At 50.5% G+C, this 1,545-nt stretch overlaps 1 protein-coding gene across 1 annotated transcript in view; it reads left to right on the forward strand.

The window, feature by feature from the left end:
• Positions 1-522: 522 nt before the first annotated feature.
• Positions 523-1,545, forward strand: part of LOC130584650 (metabotropic glutamate receptor 7-like) — a gene marked incomplete at its 5' end in the record, with an annotated part of 55,671 nt that continues 54,648 nt past the window's right edge. Inside the window, one exon of the mRNA XM_057384764.1 lies at positions 523-739. Within this exon, the coding sequence (XP_057240747.1) occupies positions 523-739 (217 nt within the window). The remainder of the gene's footprint in view (positions 740-1,545) is intronic.

Genomic DNA, 1,545 nt, shown 5'->3' on the forward strand with positions numbered 1-1,545 from the left:
CTTCATCAGGAACAACAAAACCCTGCTCTTCATCAGGAAAAATAAAACCCTGCTCTTCATCAGGAGCTATAAAACCCTGCTCTTCATCAGTAATAATAAAACCCCGCTCTTCCTTAGGGCTGGGGTTTCCATCCTCCACAGGCTGAGGAAGGGTGTCCCTGGCTCTCAGCAGCCCTGGCAGGTGTAGAGTTAATCTGGGTTGCATTCAGGGTCCCAAATCCCAGTAAAACCAGAGCCAGGGGCAGCGATGGAAATGGTTTGTGTGCYGTACCTGACTGCCTTAAAGCAAGGAATGATGGATGGGCACACCCAGAGCTGTCTACAGTTTTTATTTGGGTAACCTGAAGGCAGCACAAAGGTTTTTTTCTTTGGCTGGTCYGTTGTAAAGGAACGTGGTGGAGAAATGCAGCTGCACCCAGCAAAGCCAGAGCCCAGCTGAAGCCACGGGCTTTAGCTGCTGCTGCGAGAAGTGCCGTGAGTCTGTGAATGTGTGTATTTATCAGAAATTGTTTTTTTCTACAGATCCCWCAAATCAGTTATGCCTCAACTGCACCAGAGTTGAGCGATGACAGGCGCTATGATTTCTTCTCACGGGTGGTTCCTCCAGATTCCTTCCAAGCACAAGCAATGGTGGACATTGTGAAAGCTTTGGGATGGAATTATGTATCCACTTTGGCATCTGAAGGGAATTATGGAGAAAAAGGAGTCGAGTCCTTCATGCAAATTTCCAGAGAGGCAGGTAGGCAACGCCGTCCTCCCCCCAGAAAGCGCTGCGGAAGTGATGAATGTCGTTTTGTACTGAATGTGATCGTGTTGTTCTAGAGCTGATATTTGATTCTGAGGTTGCTCCAGTTCTTTGCAATGCTCTGCGATGGCTGCTGAGTGCTGTCAATCCTAAACTGCTCATGGAGCTTCAGAGAGTGGGAACCCTCTGTGGTTTTGTGTCATTTCTCAGGAAAATAGAAATCCTGGAGTCGTRCGAGCTCCTCCTGTTGCACTGGCTGAGGTTTCCTTGTGTTGGCAYGGGGAGAAGCCAGGTTTGGAAAGGCTGAGCTTTTGTGTCTGCACAGCCTGGAGTTGTGCAGTGAGTGCTTGCTGTGTCACTGCTGGTGCTCAGCGTTCACATCCATCCTGATTTGTGCTGCTGTGCCATTTCTCTGCCCAGTGCAGTGCAGTGATTGCAGAACCGTTCCCTGATGGCTCAGATCCCACAGAAGCTGCTGTGGGACGTGGGGCCAGCGATCCCGGTGATGTGGGTGGTGTGGGATGAGACACCAGCCCTTGGGTGTGAATCCCTGCATTGAAACCCGATTTGCAATCCGGATTGGTGAGGGTTTGGGAAKGGAGATGTTTGATTCCTGTGCTGGGGAGGAAAAAGCAGATGATGTAATTGGTTATTGGTGAYAAAGGCAATGCCTCCAGAAGGCTTTGGTGAGAGAGCCTGATGGGGAACCCGTCCTCATGGGGCGAGGACAAGCTGTGCTGTGCTTCTTGAATGGAATTCACTGATCTGCCACGCTGTGCCTGCCTGGCACTGCCTTGAGT

The sequence above is a fragment of the Malurus melanocephalus genome, unplaced genomic scaffold (genome assembly GCF_030028575.1).
Source record: "Malurus melanocephalus ecotype Western Australia unplaced genomic scaffold, MMel_1.1 scaffold_744, whole genome shotgun sequence".
Classification (NCBI taxonomy): domain Eukaryota; kingdom Metazoa; phylum Chordata; class Aves; order Passeriformes; family Maluridae; genus Malurus; species Malurus melanocephalus.